The 21,530-nt window shown below is 41.8% G+C and overlaps 2 protein-coding genes across 4 annotated transcripts in view; one reads left to right on the plus strand and one right to left on the minus strand.

Moving 5' to 3' along the window:
• Window positions 1-13,788, minus strand: part of itfg1 (integrin alpha FG-GAP repeat containing 1) — a 148,936-nt gene extending 135,148 nt beyond the window's left edge. Inside the window, exons 1-6 of the mRNA XM_079997728.1 lie at window positions 13,591-13,788; window positions 12,796-12,880; window positions 12,473-12,612; window positions 11,989-12,046; window positions 11,687-11,761; window positions 11,507-11,601 (exon numbers count right to left, since the gene is read on the minus strand). Of these exons, the coding sequence (XP_079853854.1) occupies window positions 11,507-11,601; window positions 11,687-11,761; window positions 11,989-12,046; window positions 12,473-12,612; window positions 12,796-12,880; window positions 13,591-13,768 (631 nt within the window). The 5' untranslated portion in view covers window positions 13,769-13,788. The remainder of the gene's footprint in view (window positions 1-11,506; window positions 11,602-11,686; window positions 11,762-11,988; window positions 12,047-12,472; window positions 12,613-12,795; window positions 12,881-13,590) is intronic.
• Window positions 13,789-14,046: 258 nt separating this feature from the next.
• Window positions 14,047-21,530, plus strand: part of phkb (phosphorylase kinase, beta) — a 103,483-nt gene continuing 95,999 nt past the window's right edge. For 2 of the 3 annotated variants that reach the window (XM_079997811.1, XM_079997810.1), the window contains exons 1-2: window positions 14,047-14,124; window positions 17,918-18,004. In XM_079997811.1, the coding sequence (XP_079853937.1) occupies window positions 14,061-14,124; window positions 17,918-18,004 (151 nt within the window). In that variant the 5' untranslated portion in view covers window positions 14,047-14,060. Of the gene's footprint in view, window positions 14,125-16,387; window positions 16,481-17,917; window positions 18,005-21,530 lie in introns of all 3 variants that reach the window. The other variant, XM_079997812.1, reaches the window with a different exon arrangement.

The raw sequence follows: 21,530 nt of genomic DNA on the forward strand, positions 1-21,530 counted from the left end.
TGGGAAGCGAGATGACAGTCCGCTTCCCTCTTCTCCCCCTCGCTCCTGGGAACCTATCAGCGGGGCCCATCGCAGACACAGAAACAATATTGACTCCAGTGGCGGCAAGTCTGGGTCACATATCGATATTATCGCTCATCACCATTCGGGGGGTATCGTCGTCAGCGTGAATGACACGTTATCACCATTTTGAAATGTGGGCTGGAATAATAAAGGGCCAGACGATAGTTTAAAATTATGACACTCAGTGGAAGTTTCTAAGGGGGGGGGGCGATACAAAAGCAGATATCATGTATCTGTATCAGCGGCGCATGGGATTATATATTCATCATGCTAATAAATTGTTCCATATTGTCCAGCCCTAGCAACGGTATCTGTGGCATCTGGACTAAAGTGGGGGTGACAGCTTACGGGGACCGACGCCATTAGAACCCCCTCCGCCCCGAGCAGGTCCGGCAGCAACAGCATGTCTGGGCCGCAGTGCAGAGTGGAGATGACAGCCAGCTAACAGCCTGATAGAGGCGCGTGCATGCGAGCGTGCGTGCGTGAGAGCGTGCATGCGTGCGTGCATGTGCATGTGTGCACAGAGGTATCTGAGGACGCAGGGGAAAGCAGCCACCTCATTCATCGCCATTTCGCTTCAAGCCGTTAGGTAAAGAGGACTGGGTTAGAGGCTTGAAAAGGGAGGAAGGAGAGCGAGAGAGACACACAGCGAGAAACTTTATTCAGCACATGTGGTATCTACTGATTCCAGTTGCACAGGCACAAGAGAGTAAGTGCATGTAATGATGAAGAAACTGAAAGCTGAAAGACAAATAGGCAAAAAATTTAATAAAAATTGTGAGGGCAGATTGTTTGTGTGAGAAAGAGATATGGAAAATGGGAGAAGGAAAGAGAGAGAGAGGGAGGGAGTCAATCAAGAGAGATAAACAGGTGAGCGAGCGATGGGTAAAATAAAGGGGTGTGAGTGAGAGAGAGAAAGATCTCATCTCTGTGTCTCTAATGCCCCTGAGCAGGCTATTTGTTAGCCTGTTACTCAGCAAACAAGCTGTGACTCCTATCCCTGCCGGCTGTCAGGACACGGACACACACACACACACACACACACACACACACACACACACACACACACACACACACACACACACACACACACACACACACACATGCGTGTGTGTGTGTGTGCGTGTGTGTGTGTGTGTGTGTGTGTGCGCACACATATATACGTGTGTCAAATGCTTATATTCGTCTTGGGGAGTGAGTCTGTCTGATAATAATCAAAAATGCAAAATGGAAGGGACAACATTGATTGCAGTGATTGCATATTGATAAGACATGAGTCAAGATAATTACCTTGATTGTGAATTGTTTCACATGCACGCAGAAAAAACAAAAAAATAAAAATAAAAAACACCCTCAATAACCGTTCACAAAGCAATGCTGCAATCATCGGATCGTCCCGCACCGAAGGGTTTGGTGCCCGTTACTCCCATTACCGCCCGTCTGGGTGCCTAGGCCCCGTGCAGAGTGCATGCTTGGATGGGAAAAAGCCATTCTTTAGGTTATTATTCAAAGCGCTGTGTTCTCACGCTGCTGCATCGATTGCAGCAGTTGTCGGTGGTGTCTAACCCTGGGCAGGGTCCATGTTTCTGGCGGAGGAGGGGGGCGGTGGGGCCTTTGACATTCTGAGGGAAATGTCAGTGCAGCCATCAGTGAAACAGATACACCTCTTGGCTCGACGTTTGGAGCTTGTGTCAAAATGGGAGGAATTAACGGTGGCGAGAGAGAGAGAGAGAGAGAGAGAGAGAGAGAGAGAGAGAGAGAGAGAGAGAGAGGAGGCACAAGGAAGAAGGGATGAAACTGCTTTGCCCAGAGACTGATAGGGGCGACCGAGGGACCACAGGAATTGTTGGGAGAGGAAAACTTTTTAAAGAATGCTTCGCAGTTTGTTGACCACCACTGTTTTGCTACCCGTGGTAAAATCTATCTATATATATATATATATATATATATATATATAAATAATCTAGGATCTATAAATTGGGGATTTTTAAACTGAGATTTTTTTTTTTTTTTTTTTTTTTTCCCCCAGAGCAACTGCGATTGAAATTACAATATGTGGATATTTTATATATATATTTTGTAATCGAGAAGGGATGTGGGCGGGCCTAATCATTGAAGGAATCATTTATTGTTTTTGTTTTTTTTCCACAGAGGGCCTTTTATTTTCAGTGATAACTTCAGAATGATGCTACACAGAATCACTACAGTCTGGTAGATGGCTAAAATATACTACGTACTATAAAATATACTAGAGGGAGAGAGAGCAAGAGCGAGAGAGAGAGCCTGGTTTGACGCAGAAGAAAGCCTCAGGTTTTGAGGACTTGCAATATTATGTGTCCTGGTTCTTCGGTCTGAAACAGTGATGACAAACCAGGGCCGGAGGGAATAGATGACAAAGAAATTAAGATTTAATCAAATTTATTCCGAAGAATTTGATTTTTTCAAATACTTGAAAAACGTTTTTTTTAACCAAGGCTTTTATGACTTTCTTATGTCATATTGGTCAAATAGGCCACTTAAATATTACGTTTTAGTACTATTTTGGGATACTTTGTGCTAGTTGTGCTCTGCGTGTCACACAATGTCAGTTCAAATTGCATCCATGTATCCATTAGTGTCTTGTATAGTACATGGTGGTGTCTTTTGGACTAAGCCCCATCTCATCAGTTTAGGCCTACTGTACTGCATTGTGAATTTTAATAAAATGAAGACAATTACTGAACACTCTGAAAAAAAGAAAACGCTGCATCATCTAAGAGAACTGCAAGTTTAAAAATATGCACGGAGGGCGGCATGCAAAACTAATGCATAAACTAAAAGCCTCGCCTATACTTGAAGCTTGAAGGCTGTAAACCACTGTACTATGAGCACTGATAGGTGTGGGCCGTAATTTAATGACAAATAAGGTCAATAGAGCCCTTCAAGGCACAGTTAAAAAATACAACCTTTGCCAACATGTGATGTCTAGTCAGAAAAAACAAAACATACTAAAATATGTACAGTGCTATCCCTTCGGTGAAACAAGGACAGTGTACAGGGTGGAGGCCTTCCCTGGTCAGCTCCACTAATATATGGTTCTGCTTCTCTCTGCTAGAAAGGATCCAGCAGACTGTGAAACAAGCTTTTCCAACCTTGCCAAAAGCCCACAAAAGACAAGCTTAGTCACAAGCGAACAAGAGCTCTGATGCTAGAGTCTTAAAAAAAAAAAAAATAAAATAAAAAAAATATATATATATAGTCTAATGTCTGAAGTTTTCGGAGTTGTACTGTAAACAAAACAAACATTTCTCCTCAAAACCATTTCCAGAGGCCACTAAATGGTTCAAGAGGTAACTTTAGATAAGATTAGACGGCACTTTATTAAACCCAAAGGGGATATTGAATTATTGCACCAGCAGAGGCAACAGACAGTACAGTTCAAGAGTCCTCAGAGACAGGACCGCCAATTTCCTGACTGGGAATTAACTGGGTGTTACAAAAAAAGCACCATATAGTGCGATTACCACAGGAATAAAAATGCAGCGTCTAAACAGCACCACTGCGCAAAAACATGAGGGACGGGGATGTCATAAGATCCAACAGCAGCATGTGGGTGTGAAGTAATGTTAATGTTTTATCAAAGATAATATAGTATTTTGCATAGTACAGTATATCATGTAAATATCTGTGCACGCTAACATTGCAACATATACAGTCTGATATATCAGTGTATAGACACTATCTTGTGTGTAGCTAGAGGTAGAAGACTGTTATGCACTGACACATTGATGTGAATGCAATGCAGGGATCATATGCACAGTGGACATGTTCTCATCCAGTTATACTTTGACATACACTATGTTCACACATTTATGCCTGTGTAAATATGTCTGTTTGTCTATTTGTATGTTAGCAAGCGCAGACACAAACAGGCGTGCGCACAGGGAAAAAAAAACCCCACAATAAAAATACAGAATCCAGGCCAGGAACAAAGTGAAAAGCTGACAGAATAAATCCGTCTCTAAGCCAATATGTAGCCCCACTCCACACTGTGCGACTTCACCCGCTGCTATGAAAACATCTCATTCACAAACATGGCACACCACACCAGCTCAGAATGGAGCGATGCTATTCCCGGAAGAAATAATCTCCTAAAACCATTATAGGGAACAACGTAGGTGCACTCGCTACGGGGGGATTATAGCCCAACGATCGCATGAACACATTCCTTCGTATGAAAAAAAATTAAAATTAAAAAAAAAAAAAAAAAAAAAAAAATATATATATATATATATATATATATATATACACACACATACATACATACATACATATACACACACACACACACACACACACACACACACACACACACACACACACACACACACACACACACACACACACACACACACACACACACACATATATATATATATATATATTTCAAGTTTACATTTACATTGACGAGGGAAAAGTGTGTATTAAGAAAATTAAACCAGATGCTTCCTCAAGGAAGTGGACATCAAATCTAGTGGTTGAATTGAGAGGTTGGGAGTGTATGCTGCCACCACAGGAGAAGGACAACGAGGAATTTGCATCACTTTGCCTAATTCACAGCAATCGATATAGAACAATTATACTACCCAAAACTTTAGTTTATGTGGTTGCTTCATTCACTTTTGATGCTTCATGCATCCCTCATGCTTCCTGCTGTTTATAAAACAAAACAAAGCTATTTCAATAACCTTCTTACGCCGTTGCTAGTTAAAATATCTCTTCAGCAGCTATTGTATATTTATGTAATTTTTGAAGGGTCTCTCTGTTATTTTGTATTCCATTCTACTTCCCAGCAGGGTGCTGGTTTAGTGGAATTGTAAGCACCCCCACCTTGCGAAAAGTATAACGAAGAATTTCACCACCAACGCATTCTGAAGCAGCTTATTTTTGAAACTCAATTTATTTGAATTACACACACACTCACAAGCACACACCTATATACTGTATATATATATACACGCATACAAATATCCCTACACACACACACACACACACATATATATATATATATATATATATATATATATATACACACACACACACACACGCACACACACACACAGGTGAGACAAATAAACATAGAAACAAACAACATGTACATGGAAAAACCATGGCAACCCTGCATTGATCTGGTTGTGCTTCGCCTCTCTCCCAGCGCCAGAACTCAAACTCAGTACATACACCACACAAAAGGCCTCTGGCCACAGGTCTGTCCTGTGGTGATTGTCCCCCTCTTGGAGAAGTAATTATGATAAGCTGATTAAAGACCAAAATATGGTGAGATCATTCTCCAAAGAGGGGGATTGGTGGCGGTTCTGTGACAAAAAAGATGTGCTCTTGTCATCCACAGGTCATCCACAGGACAGTTGTTGCAAGCAGTCCTTGATGATTAAAGAATGAATAAAGTGTGGCATTGCAGGTTGAGAAGTGGCATACAATTACTCTTGTGTTGTATGCCAAGTTTGCTGACAGCATGGGCTAAAAAAAAAAAAGAAAGAAGAAAGAAAGAAAGAAATGAAAAAATAAAACGTGGTTCCTCAGACCAGGCAACCTTCTTCCATTGCTCCATGGTCCAGTTCTGATGCTCACGTGCGCCTTGTAGCTGTTTTTGGCGGTGGACAGGGGTCAGCATGGACACTCTGACCGCTCCCATACGCAGCAAGCTGTGATGCACTGTGTGTTCTGACACCTTTCTATCATAGCAGCATTGACTTTTTCACCAAGTTGTTCTCCGGTAGCTCTTCTGTGGGATCGAAACAGACGGGCTACACTTCTCTCCCTATACATATCAATGAGCCCATGGGCGCCCATGACCCTATCACCGGTTCACAGGTTTCCTTCCTTGGACCACTTTTGGTAGCTACTAACCACTGCATACCAGGAACACGCCACAAGACCTGTCGTCTTGGAGATGCTCTGACCCAGTCGTCTAGCATCACAATGTGGTTCTTGTCAGATCCTTACGCTTGACCATTTTTCCTGCTAACAACACATCAACTTCAACAACTGACTGTTCACTTGCTGCCTAATATATCCCACCACTTGGACAGGTGCCATTGTAACCAGATGATCAATGTTATTCACTTCACCTGTCACTGGTTAAAATGTTGTGGCTGATCAGTGGACGTATACTGTATATTATAGACATACACACTCTATAAAAACACAGTCGTTGAATTAATTTGAATATATTGTAGGTGGGTTTGAGCTGGTGAGTCTGTTTGTGTATCGAACCAGCCCAAGGGTTTCACGTCAATGCATGTCATGTTACTAATTTCAACAATTATAGCAATGCTCCACACAAACATCCAGGATTAGGATTATAGTGATTTACATTTCAGTCACTGTACAATGCTAATGCGTCAGATTAGGAAAGCAAGAGAGAGAGAGAGAGAGAGAGAGAGAGAGAGAGAGAGACATTTGCTTGCTAGGGCCTGAGGTTGTTTTCCCAACAACAGTAAACTGAGTGTGACAATTTTGTCATCTTAGTGCTTCTTCTGTGGCATGAAATGATCAGCGGTGGAAATAACACTAAATGCAGGTAATGGGCTTGGTGATGCTCTGCCCTATGCCATACTAGAGAGAGAAATCTGGATGTAACACCCCATGAAGAATAGGAGGAATAGATGAAAAGAAGTGCAATTATAATAGTTCCAGGTGGCTCTTAATACTCACTTTACAAAAAGGTGAACGGGCAACCAAAACGCCTATAGGAAAAGCACAGGTGTTATTCATGGAATTGTTTTCATTTGTGCTTATCCACTGGTAAAACCTATTATTTTCAAGGGCAATAATTTGGTGACAGCACATTTGACTTCATCACAATCACCAAAATCCAAGACGATATCTCATCTCATAAACATACAGAATTGCTTTTTATGTAAGGTTGCAAAATGCAAGTCTCTTCCAACAGATCCAAGGCACACTGTAGGGTTTTAGAAATAATTAAAATGTTGTTTTTTTTCCCCACACGGTAAAATACATAATAAAAAGTGACCAAAGTGTTGTTTTCTTCTATTCGATCAAGTCTCTATTTATTCTATTTTTACCAGGTTGGCTGCTAAAACGGCTCTTCAGTCCACCAATCAACATAAATCCCTCATGTCTAATGAATGTGTGTCCATGTTCGCGCCCTGCAGGCTCTTGTTCCGTCTTTTCTGTTCACTCCTGGTCTGACGACATAAGATTTTGCATATTCAGAACAGTTCTAGGATGACTCAGTTGAAACTTGAATAACTCACTCCCTCTCTCTTTCCAAGGTAGATAACTGCCTAAATATAACCTTATGGCTTTATAATCCATTCTTCTCCGTGGCAAACCTTGTTAGGTGGCAAATCTATTTTTCCCTGTATTACTCAAACAATCAGCAAGTGACTTTGACACAGAATGCTGGTTTTAATTGGATGCTGTGCTGAACATTACCATGCCCGTTGCCTAGCAATGGCTCTTTTTGCCAGTACCGCTGTCTTTTTGCATGCTATGACCGGAACGACATTCATAATTACTTGGCAATAACCACTTTTTTTTTTGTTTCCTTGCTAGTTCTTCTGGTGCTCTTGATAGCTCTTTGCCTACTGGTGCTATGACTGAATTGAGGAGATGCGATATGGCCCTTTGGGTCCCTTGGTGCCGTGGCAGGGAGAGATCTAATAAGTGTGACTGCTAACAAAAACCATTCAAATGATAGGAACATTTCCTATGGTGAATTGTTTGATGATAGATGGATGTTGACGCTTCAGACCACCTCAGCTGTCTGTTACATAAAGCTCCACTGCGTCGCTGTCACATAGAGAGAGCTGCTCAGTGTTTAATTGGTGGTGCTGCTGCGGCGAGCAGCCTCAAAACAAGATGTGGACTTAAAAGAGCTTCACGGTTGACGATTTGTTTTTTTTGTTTTGGTGGTGCCGAGTAAACAATATCATGAAGCGTGAATATAATTTTGTCAGTGCCCATGCAGTGTAGAGTAAGATGGCCAGTTTGTAAATATGATCCAGCTTTCTCTATCACGGTTCTGATGGCTTGGAGTGGGGATCCAGATAAGGATTTTAGCTTTCATTTTAATAATAAAGAAAAAAACAAGACTATGGTACAAATAGGAATCTATGAAAAATGATGAGACAGAAAAAAAACAAGGGGAAGGAATGAAGTAGATGGAGGGTGCTATATATTTTTTTTAATTTAAAATGTTTCTAGTGTTACATTGTGCAACAGCAGACGACAAACTACTACACACAGGACTTGCTAGGGGAGTAAGATGGCAACGCAAAGGAATGTGGATCATATGCCACGCAGGCAGCATCATCGGTTGCCTGGCTGACCAGTCCAATCATCAGACTAAATGAGGCTGATTGCTTCCTGACACTAGCCAGGAAGCAATTCAAGACTTTTTTTTTTTTTCTGCTGACTGTGCTGATATAGGGAGGTCAGCCAACACTGTTCAGAGGGGCTGTTTACAGCCTCAAACCGTGGGCTGGGATTGGACTCGTGACACCAGCCCTGACACTCCCATCGATCACCATGGATCCCGGCGAGTCAAAAACCTTGGTACATTACCGCACAGAGTCGGGAGAGGAGACGCCGATAGTGGTCATGTGATGGTATACTTGCTTATATTCATGTGTGACACCGCACAGTCACACATCTTCTGTCAAGTAAAGTAATTTGTCTAAATTGGCTAAGCTAACCTGAGAACCCTGAAGATAATCGACAGAATCTATAACACTTGGGGCACAATCAACACGAAGCAATGAGAAGAAAAAAAAGAAAAGCATCTTCATTTGTTACACAGCAGTTGCGTTCCGTCTCCTTAACGAGTAACCAGTGCTTGTTGGCGGACTAGCGAAGTCCCAGACTGGCCTCTAAGCTCAAGTCCCAGCGGCCCCTACACATTAAAGCTGTGCCTCCATGCCACAGACGACGGCGCTTACAGGAGCAGGTGGCGTTGGCAGACAATGAGCCGTGCTGAAAATACACCCACCAACTGTCACCCTCCCCATTTACCATCAGTCCGTCATCCATCCTGCTGAGTTTTCTTTTTTCCCCGTTTTCCCAAAATTCTTCCATCTATCCATCCCTCTCTTCCGCCTAGGTTGACTTCCCCACCGTTTCCTGCCCGCATTCATCCCCCTTTCTCTACCACTCAACTCCTTCCCTCTATCCATCTGCGTATCCCCACAGACTGTGGCAGCCAAACAGGCTGACATCTACCAGATGTCGAATTGACTTTTCTCTGGTGCTCATCCTCGCACCCTGTTTGTTCCTGCAGCACGCTAAGATACAGCACTCTAAACGCAGCTGAACGCACTTAGGCATTCAGGACTTTAATGATTGCTGGTCTGTGGAAAGGAGTAGGGGAGAAAGTGAGGGAGAAATCGAGGAAAACGTGTGAAAGAACTCAAGTGGGCTGTCAATCTGCTGCTGAAATCCGGAGCAAAAATTCTGCAGAGATTGATGGTGAGAAAAGAAAAAGCTTTATTGGTTCCGTTGGCTTGTTGTTATGACTGCAGAGAACGTCACACAAGGTAAAAAAAAACAACAAATAAATTGAATAGAAAATCATAAAATATTTAAAACAACACAATAATTTTCTCTGAGCAAAAGAAAAGATGGAAAGACACTCAGACTGACTGGTTTGTGGTTCGACATACCTTCACAATCATCATGGACACTGTAAACACACTGTGCTGAAGCGACTCTATGCAGGGCCCTTGTTAAAAAAAAATTGCCAACAGCCAGGAAATTTGAGACAGGCCATCACACTGAAGTGGAGGTCAGGGGCCGTTATTGAAATGTGGGCATTTACTCATTTATGACTTTACTCTAATCCCCAAACAGATTAAATATGAATTAAACTATCCCCTGGTTAAATTGTACTCACACCCGGAAACACAAGACCAAACACCATAACGAGATGCCTGCAGTGGGTGTGAGATGACAAAATCCTCTGTGATGTAGCTTAAGTACGAGGATTAGTTTTGAGGAGGAAAAAGGCTGCCCTACCTGAATTCTAAGGAGGGCTGCTGCAGTCAGCGAGCAGAGGAAGGCAAAACCGTAAAACAAAGAAGAGCTGATTTCTCCATTCACTGGTGAAGAAAATAGGGTCTCCGCACTCTCTCAGCCAAGTTGAAAATTGCTAGCCATAAATGTACGTTCAAGCTTCTATTTTGGAGCCTGCAAATTCCCCCGGGACAAACATGGTGCTGTGCGCAACTTGAAAGCTATAAACATTGCGCTTGTGTATTATAATGGTGGAGGATTTATTTTGGTCTGTTTGTCAAGCTGAGAGCACAGGTCATACAAGTGTTGAGGTGACATCCATCCAATGAGTGAAGTTAAAACCAAGTTTTTAGGGGTGGGGGCAGGGGCTGCCTTAATGCACTATCAGAGCAGGGGCAAGAAATAGACAATAGATTGACAGCGGAACATTTAACATTCTGGTTCCAAAATCTGTTCCTGGTCAAATTTGAGAAGAGAAATAAGCAATCCCGCTGCTGAATCTTCACTCATATTAGATTTACAAGGTCGACTTTGGTTGCCAACACTGCACCGGTACACCGCACGCTGGGATTTTTGGTTTCATGTAAAACTCATAAAATAAAATAAAATAAATACATTTACAATAAAACACATTATTTATATTAGTTTTGTTTGGATAAAAGCACAGCGGATCGCACCCCACAGCCTACAGTCTATCTTTTTTTTTTTAATTAGAAAGAAACACACAGCAAAATGATTTTTAAAATACTTAAATTTCCATTGTCGGCAGTTTATTCACAGACAGCTGGTATTAATTCCTCTTTCTTTTAAAATATTTGTTCTGGCAGTTTGCGTGTTATTTCTCGAGCCATGGGTGGAGTTACTCAGATGGGGGCGGTTCTAATTCTAATTCTACTGTGCCCCCGGAGGAAGGACAAGCCAGGATGGGTTAAATGCAGAGGCCTCATTTCACCAGCCACCATTCAAAGCATGTGCATGTGTGTGTGTGCGTGAATGTGTTGTAGTGTGGTGTGCTGTGTGATGATTAAAGATAGTTGTTGTTGTTCTTCTTCTTCTTCTTCATCAAAGACCCAAATGTATGTGCACAAGCACTGAAAAGGTGAGTTTTTCACAATTGGTTCACCAAAGTAGGTTCATCACATTACTATAATGTACCACCAACACAGTTTATAAATAGGTGGACCTTTACTGATTTAGCACATTATGTTACCAACTGAAAACCAAAGCGAAACAAAGTAGGAAGAATAAGAAATAACTTATTTTTAGAAAATTATTAAATTACTTTATAATAGGTGTGGGCATGTGGACTGTTCCAACCCAACTGGACATATCATTGAAGATACAGTAATATGTCTTTCTTTCTTTTATTCATGTTTTATGGTGCATGGGCTCAATTATAACAACTCACCAGCAGTAAAGTCCATGTTGAGGTCAATGAAAGCGTTGGAGTGGGGGATGCGCATCGTGACAGGAGAACTCAGAGCCTTATTCCACATGGGGCGCCTAGACAGCAATCAACACAACAAGAGCACTGAGAATCAAGCCTTTAAAACTATTTAATAGATTAATCAAACTTTTAATATGTTACCTTTGTGTCAGATAGCAGACTTCAGTGGAGTCTTTGACGACTCCAAAGACATCTGGGATCATATCCCCATTAAAACTGTGGGGGAGAATTTGCATCCAAAAATGTAAAAAGTGTGCAATATAGACTGCATTACTATGTTTATAAGAGGTCCATCCTTAAACCGGCCTGAAACCGTACGAAAAAAAATCATCCATCTCAGTTCACATGGGGCTGGGACAATTATAATGAGCTAAATATATTAAGGAAGGCTAGATCAAACACAGTACAAACAAATGGTTAGCAAGCATGAAATTGTAACTTACTCCATGACAAGAGGTTGATCTAAAAATGTCTTGTCCAGTTCAAGCCGTCCATCAAGATCTGTTCAAGTATAAACGTGAAAAATGTGAGGTTGAATAAGTCGCTGTTTTGAGATTGCTGTTGCAAGCATAGTCAATTAACACATAGGTTATTTGGTGTGCTAATAGGGTGACAAATATTTTCATACAAATCAAGGTGATGTTCCAATTTTATTTAAGGAATTGCTACTTATAAGCACAGAATGGTTTGGCTGTTATCCTTTCCTATTAGCTTGGGTAATAACCTGGGTCAAAGAGACCAAGTACCACTAGTTTTCTATGGGAAGGAAAAAGTTGACCTTCAAAAAAAAGGCTGACTGTGAAATCTCCACAGCATCTCTCAAATGCACTCTAATAATTGGCCAAATTGGCCAATCAACCATCAATGTTTATGGGACCTACAGGCTAGATATTTTTGGTAACAGCCATTGGTTGTCAAAAGTTATACCAAGTGTCTGGTTGTTCGCCCAGAAGATGAGCACACGTGTATCAGCATTGTCCTTGGACTTAGACTGAATGGTGAGAAGCACATCCATCTGAGAGTCCCCATCATAATCTCCGGGAACCACACTTGTGATAAAAGTGTCACTGAAACAGAAAGCAAAAAGTATAAATGTATGAATATTATATTGAAATTAGTAAGTTCAAATAATGGACTTGACAGTGATTTTGACATATAGAACAGTAATGTAAATGTCCATGCAAATATCCACACTGTAGTGTATTTAATTCAAATGGAACGAACAAAGAATATAATTAAAAGAAAATCACCTTGGCAAATGATTTTTAGTGATGTTCACTTTGGGCTTGAAGTACGGCATTTTTAAGTCAGCCAAGAAAATCACCAGTTCAGTCTCTGAAACATGTCAAGTCAACAGTATAAGATACACATCTGCATTGTTATTTTTTCAGAGAAATGTTTAGACTTTTCAGAGTAATATTTAGAATTCATATTTCAGGTCATCAGATATGTATATATACCAAGTAGCAAGTTTTCACTGCAACATTTACTCTTTTCTGTGTTCTATACAGGTTACATTTTTTGTATTTTGTTTTGCATTTGGAATTTGTTTTGGCTATGTAAACATGCGTTTCCCAGGTTAATCCAGCCCCTGAAATTGAGCTGAATTTCGTTTAAATGAATTAGATATAAAAACAGCAGGTCCTCCTGCTAGCTGTCTCTTAGAATTACAAAATAATGACTGCATTACGTTTGCATAAATAGTCACTTGCAACCATAGACTGTCACTGTAGCTAAGATGTTATGAGCCCCATCTCGTATGTGGTACGTAAAGTGACCGCACCCAACCCGGACAATATAACAGATAGACATAGAGATTGATTTAGTAATAAAGCTAAACATTTACTGACAAATAGCTAATTTTGCCAATCTACACACATCTGTATCAGCAATAGATACTGCTAAACATCGTCCACTATAGACAACTATTAACAGGTATTACGAGACAAAACAGTTCTTTTGTGAGAAACGGATTGTGCATTCAGCACATTATATCCGCAATGTTTTCATTTCGACGAGACTTAAACCGAGTTATTCGCTCTTACCTTCTCTGATGATGAAGATGTCTGTCTGCTTATCGGAGTTAAAATCTCCAAACGCCGCCACCGTCCCGTAGTTTTCGGATCCAAAAAGGTCGGCGGTGACATCTTGAAGAGCACGAGTGCTGTACGGTCCTGAACAATAAAGTAATAAAGCCAAAATATGGACATTCATCAGCCACATCCTCCTGCCAGCCAGCTCACAACAACACACACCGGAATACGGCACGCCGCAGCGCTTTACGGCAGGTAAGATCGAATGGCGGTCACATCCATATGACAGTGGTATTTCCTCGCAGATCTATAACTTCTGAAATTCTAAAATGATAATATCTGCATTTATTTCATATTTTTTAATATAAATTAAAACTCCCGTTTCGTGACAACGAGGATTAAAGAAAACAAAAAAAAAACGTCACCGCTTCCGTGTTTGCGGTAGTGTCGTAATCACGGCCGCAGTCCATTTCGGCGTAAACATGGCGAGTTTGGCAGATGTCGGCTGGAAGCTCCTGGAATTCAAAGCCCGGTCAAAAAGATCAGGTTTGACCCGTTTACTTTCATGACGTCGTACGACAATATGGCACGCAAGTCACGTGAATGCACGCGACGTGACTTTTATTTGATAAACCTTGTATATTGCGACGCGTCCAGGGGAATCGGCATGAAAGGTCAGAGTTCAGTCTTAGCTGTGCAGCTATTTTAGGGAAGTCACAACAGCGTAACAGTCACTGCAGCATGTCAGCTTGTGTGCTGCTGTCTTCCAGTGGGTCACAGTGGCACATTGAAAAAGCTGTTTAAAGTGCAAGCCACTGTCTTAGGGGGGGACTTCTGGTTGCTTTACCTGCCTGTACTGTATGACACTAACTCCCATGCTGTGGTGCAGGACTCTACATATCATCTAATGTACAGACCATATTAACTGTGGTACAAAACTCTACATATCATCTAATGTACAGACCATATTAACTGTGGTGCAGGACTCTACATATCATCTAATGTACAGACCATATTAACTGTGGTACAAAACTCTACATATCATCTAATGTACAGACCATATTAACTGTGGTACAGGACTCTACATATCATCTAATGTACAGACCATATTAACTGTGGTACAGGACTCTACATACATCCATCCATCCATTTTCCTCCGCTTATCTGGACTCTACATACAGTCTCATCTAATGTACAGACCATATTAACTGTGGTACAGAACTCTACATATCATGTCATGTCCAGACCATATTAACTGTGGTACAGGACTCTACATATCGTGTCATGTCCAGACCATATTAACTGTGGTACAGGACTCTACATACATCCATCCATCCATTTTCCTCCGCTTATCCGGACTCTACATACAGTATCATCTAATGTACAGGCCATATTAACTGTGGTACAGGACTCTGCATACAGTCTCATGTAATTTCCAGGCCATATAAGCGAAGTACATTGAGAATGCACAACCTTGTCAACCACAATAACCCTCGAAAACACAGTTTCTGTTCATTCCTGGCTTTGTGGTTTGAAACAAGTCACGCTGCAATTTTTGAATGACAGCTGCATATAGGAGCAGTTCACTTACACATGATTTCATGCATTCCTCAATTTATACCAAACATACCATTACACCTTCAAACCGTGTGTTGTAAGTTTGGCCCCCAAAGACTTTAGGATACAACTGGGTAAATATTCACGACATTTAGCTCATCCATTTGAGATATTAATGTACAGATATACTGTATATATACTGTATATACTATGTATACCCTTTGTACTTACTATGGCTGCAACCTGCCCATATTGGGATAACTAATAAAAGCAGTCAGTTCCACAAGTGCTACTTTCTGTTATCTTTGTTGATAGATGTGAACACATTTGTTATTTTTATTTCATTTTATTTTATTAACTTAGCATTGTACCCATTCAAAAGATATGTTGAAGTTACCAGCTACTGTGACATAGTAAATAAGCTCCCACTTTATTTTATTTAGCCTCTTAGACTTGAGCAGATCTTGGCAGTAAAGTGCCAGAGTAATGCATCGACAAGGGGTAGACCGAATAATGGAACTGTATAGAAAGGGTTCAAGGCATTCTTCCCTAAGTGCTGAGATGTAGGTAATAGAGCAAAAGATAGTGAATCAGACCATATTACTTATTATTTTTATTTATTTATTTTCCCCATTTCACAACAAAACATTTCTGTGACCTGAAAAATGTGGTATGATCTTTTTTTTTGATAGTGTTATAATTTTCTTAGTATTATTCAAACGTTCAAATATCATTAAAATATCCAATTTGTCACATCAAAATAATTCATGAAACATCTTTCATATCTTCCATCCATCGACTGAATGAAGTAGTTCTTCACCATCTGTTCATGTCTGTCTATGATTCAAATGTAATAGTGCTGTGTTTTCAGGTATTTAAACCTTAGGGCTACATATTCATTTTCTTTTAAGAACTCTAAATGAATCAAAAAAATAATAAATACTGTGTATTATGTATATCTTATTTGGAACATGTCAGGATGGGGTAGGTATGGGTGCACTGGTGCAGGTATTGGTTTATATTGTAAATGGCATAGTCACTCCATGTCCATAATTTAGTGATCACAAAATATCCTAATTCCCTCAACATCATTTAATATTCTTGCTGTTCTTGGAATCATGCCATTCCCAGTCATGTGATTACTTGCATGCTCTTGAAAATCACCATCAACCTTGGGTTCAATTAATTGTTGATTTGCGCATGGAAACAGTCTAACCCTGTTCGACTAACTCATTCCTGTGAATTGCTGTAGATTTGTAATTTAGCTGACAGACCATTGGCCTTATCAGAATGGCAAGTTCAGTGGCAGATGTTGGCATGGGTCAACGGAAGCTTCACAGATTCGGTAAGTAGTAGAAGGAGATTTTCAGAGATGACCTGTACTAGTACAACCTCCTGCCTATAAGTGATAGAGGATGAACCTTTAAAATGGGTCCTCAATAATTATTCTCTGTGCTGCAACATTTGTTTTATTTCATGCCTAATCCTGTTTCTGTTTAATACACACACACACACACACACACACACACACACACACACACACACACACACACACACACACACTCACAGAAATGCAAATTATGATTAGATGCACTCTGTAAAAATGACTGGTAGTGAATTAAACCAAATTCCTTGCTGCATCTGATTATCTATTATCAATAAAGACACTTGGTTTAAAACTCTACATGAATTTCAGAGGCGTACTGGTGAGAAGGAAGTGCCTGAATGGTGGGTCAGGCAGTTGTGTTGAAGTACTTACACTGTAGAGCTTGTAACCCGTGTGTCTATTCACACATTACGTATTCAAATTGCAATATTGGACTTCATCTGTGTTCTAAAGAGTTATCATTAAAAAAAGATGGATTGGCTTTGTCCCCAGCAACTAAAAGGCTGATGAAAATTATGCTAATTCCCGTAAGAATGTGACATTTTTAGTACCTGTGGTATTGACCCAAGGTCAAAGCCATTAAAATGTAAATCGCCCCAAAGTTAAAAGTAGAAGTCCAACAGATTGGGTTTCCTTGACATACTTACACTGCAGCAAATAAAACATGAAATATCTGAAATTGAAGTCCCTGCTGCAAGACAGGTTATCCTTTGAATTTTAGGTTAGATCCCAATTTGTGACGCGACGTTAGTACCAAAAAATAAAAAGGACTGTGCCTGCAAATTAAAGACCATTTCTCCAAGTTAGTATTTTAAACACACAGATTCCCTGCTTATGATAGATTTCCTTTTATTAAGGGAATGGACACAACTGCAGAACGTTCAGTGCTAAGTAAATCGAAAAAAAGTGAATATAGCTCAAACAGGATCACGAAACCAGAGTTTAGATGCTCTTCAACACCTCCAAGCATATTTTTCTTATTCACTGTTGCTGTATGTTGATCTTTAGAGTTTAGGGTACCCGACATATATAATATCATAGTAAATGTAGATATTACATATGAAAGCAAAACAACCACTTTATTTTCTGTTTTCTGGACTCATAAAAGTATGTTAGATGTGACCGATACCTAATCTTTATAATTCACGATCCGTTGTCAGAAGAGCGGTTTCAACCCAATTGTATTGCTATCTTTTCTCGGTGAATGATTGCCGACTGTCTAACATGCACTGTGTGTTTTGATCGCATCCTGAGGACTTGAGGACACGGCTGGACCTCAGTGACGTAGAGGCATGTTTTGGTTCAACGTCTGGACGCGCCTCAGTCCTCAGAGCACGGAGGACTGTAATATTATTTGGTGGATGTGGTAACGGAACGGTGTGTGTCCCCTCCCAGGCTCCATCTATGAACCTCTCAAGCTGTCTATCCTCCATCGTGAGGGCGAGCCCATGTGGGAGAAACTGGACCGCCACTACAATGCAGGTGAGGACCGCTGCAGGTTTCCGGACTGATCAGTTATCGCTGGTGCAGGATGGAGAACCAGCAGAGAGTTTGCGAGTTCAGTGGCGAGCGCCGTCACAATTATGACATCATAACCTAATTGCAATTAAGTGAGCTGAACGCGCGTAGAATTGTATTTTTTTTTTTAAATCTATTAGATTCCACGATCAGCAGTAGTAGCTCAGGAGGTAGAGCGGGTCGATTCGTCACCCAAAGGCTGCCGGTTCGACCCCCAGCTCCTCCTGCCAGCGTGCTATAGTGTCCTTGAGCAAGACACTTAACCCCTAATTGCTCCAGACAGCTGCGTCCATCGCTGTATGATTAATTGTAAGAAAGAGACTTACTTGCTGAATGATGATGTAATAATAATTTTAAAAGAATAAAAATGTTCCTGATTTTAAAAGCCCGAATTGTGAACAGAGAACCATCAGTTGTAATATTTGTGCATATTGGAAGCAAATTGTTTTCCCTCCACAATTATTTTCTGAGAAGGTAACGTACGGTAAGGCTTTTGAACTGGTCCTCATTTGCACACAAGCATAGAAAAACAGGCAACCGTGTTTCATGCAGAGCGATATTATTTCATAATACATGGCAGCTATAATAAACTGTGTGTGCGGAACAGAACTGCACCGAAAACGCTACATTTTCAGATGAACTCCAGAATAAACGAAAAAACCTTATTAAAACGAAAAGTACATTTCATTGTTTTTGACTGAATACCAAAATAGCTGAATTACGGCTGCTTTGAAAAAAACATCTCACCTAGAGTGGACACACACCTGTGTGGACCGGTCCTGTTGTCACAAAATACATTATGGGCTGTGCAAGTGAAATGACTGCAGTTAGGGTGCTTTGGTAAAAGGACCCAGGTTATTTTTGAGTGCCCGTCACCGCACATGGATGAGTTGCTGAGGGATACATTAAATTTTTTTTTTTCCATATCAAACCGAAACAAAGCTTCTGAAGCTTAATCTCCGAGACAGCGCGAGCAACCGAGGGGAGCGACAAAAGCGACCCAAACAGCGTTTTCTCCTTCCGAGCACATGGACGCCAGAAAGCGAGATCACGTCTCCCTCTATCGCCGTGCGGCTGCTTCCCCTGGAAACGCTGCTAATGTGCTTTCGGAGACGGGAGCAAATGGTGCTTTTGTGGCAGGCAGCAGAGACTGCTCTCCTATGGTTTTGCTCTGAGCATCTAACTGTATCAAACATGGACTGATCTTTGAAGCCACCCATTGTTTGTTTTTTGGGGTAATTGTTCCCATTAGCTCGGGAACAATGGAGGCTCCGCATTGATTCGTGAGGCCGTTGGTGGACGAAGAACATTCAAATGGTTTGAGCATTGGCGGAATCGGCTTCGCCTGTCAAAGCGTAGAGGTGGCGGGAAATGACCCCTTCATGCTGCATGTTGTATACAAAGCTTTTCACATCGACGCGGGGAAGAAACGATTGATAATAATTATACAAACTCCCAGTTTGTTGTCATTCACCGTGGCAGCATTGAGGAACAGGGCTCTGTAGAGCAGGTGCGCGCGCGCGTGCATGCTGTGCGATGCGCTGCGTCGTTGCCATTGTCTGCCTTTGTACTATCGGCCCTGGCTGGTTTGTGTGTTTATAAACCGCAACATGAAAGACCCTGGAACACGGCAACCTGCGTGTAACAGGTGTAGTCCTCAAGCGGCGCCCTGCAGCTTCAGGAGGAGCCTCCGACAGCTTGCAGTGTGTCGAAAAAAAACAAAAAAACGTCCCCACCCAAACCCCGCGCGCTCGCTTAATTGTTGTGTTTCACGGCAGTCGGAAGTGCTTGTCCGATTCTTGAAGGGGAACAAAGCCAATATTGTTATCGCCGGCATCCAGGCCTGTCTGCCGGTGCTTGCTTTCTGTCGGCTCGGGGTAGGAGGCGAGGAGCGGAGGCACCATGTGGCGCTGTGGGGCGGGGGGGGGTTGTTAAAATAAAACCGGCGCTTTGAGGCTGCGGTGCTGCCGAATCCTTCAGTGGCGGAGCTCTAGGAGCGGATAAGGAAGGTGGGGGCATCTGTTGTACTCCATCACTCCACCAAATCTCTCTCTGCCGACTTCTTTCTCCGTTTCTCCCTCACTCGCTCTCTCTCTCTCTCTCGCTCTCCCTCGCTCGCTCTCTCTCTCTCGCCTCCTCTCTGCGGCTGCTTATTAATGTGGTAATGTGTCCTCACTTCATTGACTCGGGCTCCTTCTTGATAGCGCTGGAGGCAGAAGGCCTCGATCGCTCTGCAGTCTGGCTCACAGCGATTAAGAAACGGAGAAAACAAGATTTTTTTTTATTTTTATCCCCGTTTTGGGGACAGGTCGTTCTCGGGAGTTACTTTTGTTACTCTTCTCCTGTCCTTAATTTCTTCCTACTTTCTCCCCTGTTTCACTTCCAACTTTGGGGTTGTTGTCTCCTTTCTATTTCCTTCGACCTTTTTCTGGCTCTCTCTTCACCTCCTCCCTCCATCATCTTTTTTTTTTTTTGAGGGGGGGGTTTCTTTATTCTCTCGTTCCCTTTAATCTCTCGTTCCTCGCCTTTTGTCTTCCTCGTCTTCTGACCCCCCACCCCCCGCGATGGGTGTCGGTGCGGGGAAATGGCCCATCGTGAGGAGCAGACTGTGTGCGTCTGAGACATTAGCTGCTGATTTAGTGGGACATTAGCTTGATGGATGATCAGGCAGAAAACTCGCAACAACAGTTGATTTGCATCCAGACGACCACTCTGCGGGTCTGCAGTTTGAGAGAGTCGAGCACTTTTCATCTCATTGTTCACGCCGTGCGTCTAATGGCTGCTCCCACAGCTCCGGGAAAGGAAAAGGCCCCGGCCTCCTGGAACGCCGGGAGATGAACCCTCCAATCGGATTCACGAGCTGATGGCGTCTGGTGGAGTGAAAGCTCACCTCGGCTTTATTTTTATTATTATTATTATTATTTTTTTTTTTTTTGCCATAGTGGGTTATGAAGGATCAGAGCTCAAATTATTTTCGAATAGAAATCTTTATCAGTCTGCCACATTGTGACGCTATCGGATTGAGTCATTCTTCTGGGGATAATGCACGTCTATAACATAACATTACCGAAACCGAGTGGCACCAATGCGGACGAGTTATCTAAACACACTTGTTTGATTCACAAGTGAGTTGACCAGCGTTCACGTCGCACCATGTGACCTGGCCTGCCTTAAAATAGAAAAAAGCTTTTCAACACCTGTTCTTGTTTCTCTTCCTTGCTTAGTATCTCCCTTCCCGGGAAAAACAGAGAGTTACTCCCCCCAATATATTATTGTAAACACAACAATAATTTTAAATAATCGCGGCTCTGTGCCCCAATAACGGTGTGCCAGGGATGAGTCGCTTGTGATCATGCGTCAAGACAGTGTGTTTTTATTTTGAAATTAGGTTATTTTATTGTACCCTGTTTCCTTATGTAACGAAGCAAGCCCCGTGTGTGACAGGGACCCAGGGAATGGGGTTGAAAACAAACCAGTTTTATTGCATTGA

Source organism: Zeus faber, assembly GCF_960531495.2.
Source record: "Zeus faber genome assembly, chromosome: 3".
NCBI lineage: Eukaryota > Metazoa > Chordata > Actinopteri > Zeiformes > Zeidae > Zeus > Zeus faber.